The sequence below is a fragment of the Malurus melanocephalus genome, unplaced genomic scaffold (assembly GCF_030028575.1).
Source record: "Malurus melanocephalus ecotype Western Australia unplaced genomic scaffold, MMel_1.1 scaffold_3619, whole genome shotgun sequence".
Taxonomy (NCBI): Eukaryota; Metazoa; Chordata; class Aves; order Passeriformes; family Maluridae; genus Malurus; species Malurus melanocephalus.
In genome coordinates this window covers 3,384-5,309 of record NW_026626851.1, presented here as the reverse complement: position 1 = coordinate 5,309, position 1,926 = coordinate 3,384, and the positions used below count along the sequence as shown (strand labels likewise).

The 1,926-nt window shown below is 52.4% G+C and overlaps 1 protein-coding gene across 1 annotated transcript in view; it reads right to left on the bottom strand.

Moving 5' to 3' along the window:
• Window positions 1–186: 186 nt before the first annotated feature.
• Window positions 187–1,926, bottom strand: part of LOC130588174 (cholesterol side-chain cleavage enzyme, mitochondrial-like) — a gene marked incomplete at its 5' end in the record, with an annotated part of 5,119 nt that continues 3,379 nt past the window's right edge. The window contains 2 exons of the mRNA XM_057389130.1: window positions 187–765; window positions 1,796–1,925. Of these exons, the coding sequence (XP_057245113.1) occupies window positions 643–765; window positions 1,796–1,925 (253 nt within the window). The remainder of the gene's footprint in view (window positions 766–1,795; window position 1,926) is intronic.

Here is a 1,926-nt window from a genome sequence, read left to right as displayed (position 1 = left end):
GGAATCAATCACCATGGAATCAATCAATCAGAGGGGATCAATCAATCACTGTAGAATCAATCAGAGTGAATCAATCAATCAAAAGGGATCAATCGATCACCATGGAACTGATTAATCACGGCAGAATCAATCACTGCAGAATCAATCAATCAGAGGGGATCAATCAATCACTGTAGAATCAATCAATCAGAGGGGATCAATCAGTCAGAGGGGATCAATCAATCACTGCAGAATCAATCAATCAGAGTGTATCAATCAATCAATCACAGCGGACTCAATCGATCACAGTGGATCAATCAATCAGAGGGGATCAATCAATCACGGCGGAATCGATCAATCATTAAGGTTTATCATTAAGGCAGAATTAAGGTTTATCTCCCCTGGTGGTGTCAGCGCAGCCTTGAGGCAAAGACTGAGCCTGAGCCTGAGGCCTTAATGCTGAGCCTGAGCCTGAGCTTGAGGCCTTGGTTCCGGCCTTGAGGAAAAGATTTTGACCTTCAGGCAAAGGCTGCAGGTTCAGGCTCAGGCTGCGACCCCAAGAGTCATCCCAGCTGTCCCCAAATACCACCGCGGCTGGAAGGACAGAACCCGTGGGGGTTTGTGGGGAATGTCCCCAAAAYGGGGACAGGCTGGGTGCCACCCTCAGGGCTGGCTCTCGAGGGGACGCAGCGTCAGCTGGATGGGTTTGTCCGGGATCAGGATGAGGTCGAACTTGGTCCCGATTTCCACCGCTCGCATGGTTTCGATCTTGAAGTTCTCCAGGATCTGGGGTGAAGGAGGGTTTGGGGTTTGGGGTTTGGGGTCCATGTGGGGGAAATTATCCTTGCCCACAGTTAAGGCCCTTCCAAACCAAACCACCCCAGGATTTTATGAGAACGGACACCCAAACCCTGTAGGATCTGGGGTGAAGGAGGGTTTGGGGTTTGTGTAGGGGGAAATTGTCCATGCCCATGGCTCTTACAAGCTGAGACACCCCAGGATTTTATGAGAACGGACACCCAAACCCTATAGGATCTGGGGTGAAGGAGGGTTTGGGGTTTGTATAGGGGAAATTGTCCCTGCCCATGGCTCTTCCAAGCTGAGACACCCCAGGATTTTATGGGACTAGGATTTTTTGGAGTTTGGGGTTTGTGTAGGGGAAATTGTCCAGGATTTTATGGGAATGGACACCCACACCCTATAGGATCTGGGGTGAAGGAGGGTTTGGGGTTTGTATAGGGGAAATTGTCCCTGCCTACAGCTCTTCARAGCCAAGCCACTCCAGGATTTTATGGGACCAGGATTTTTTGGGGTTTGGGGTTTGTGTGTGTGGGAAATTATCCTTGCCCACATTTAAGACCCTTCCAAGCTGAACCACCCCAGGATTTTATGGGAACAGACACCCACACCCTATAGGATCTGGGGTGAAGGAGGGTTTGGGGTTTGGGATGTGTATGGGAGAAATGGTCCCTGCCCTGAACCACCCCAGGATTTTATGGGAATGGACAACCACACCCTATAGGATCTGAGTTGAAGGAGGGTTTGGGGTTTGAGGTGTGTTGGGGAAATTGTCCCTGGCCCAAAGCACCCCAGGATTTTATGGGAATGGACACCCACACCCTATAGCATCTGAGGTGAAGGAGGATCAGTGCAGGTTTGGGGTTTGTGTAGGGGAAATAATCCCCACCCACCTTTAAGGCCCTTCCGAGCCGAACCACCCCACAATTTTATGGGAACAAACACCCACCCCGACCCCACATGCCACCCCAGCCGCTGTCCCCCAATCCCCGCTGTCCCCTCTGTCCCCGTATCTCACGTGCATCAGGAAGAGCTGCATCTCGATCTCGGCGATGCGGCGCCCCAGGCACTGGCGGGGCCCGAAGCCGAAGCTCAGTCCCTGGAAGGGTTTGGGGCCGGCGGCGAGCCAGCGCTGCGGGCGGAACTGCT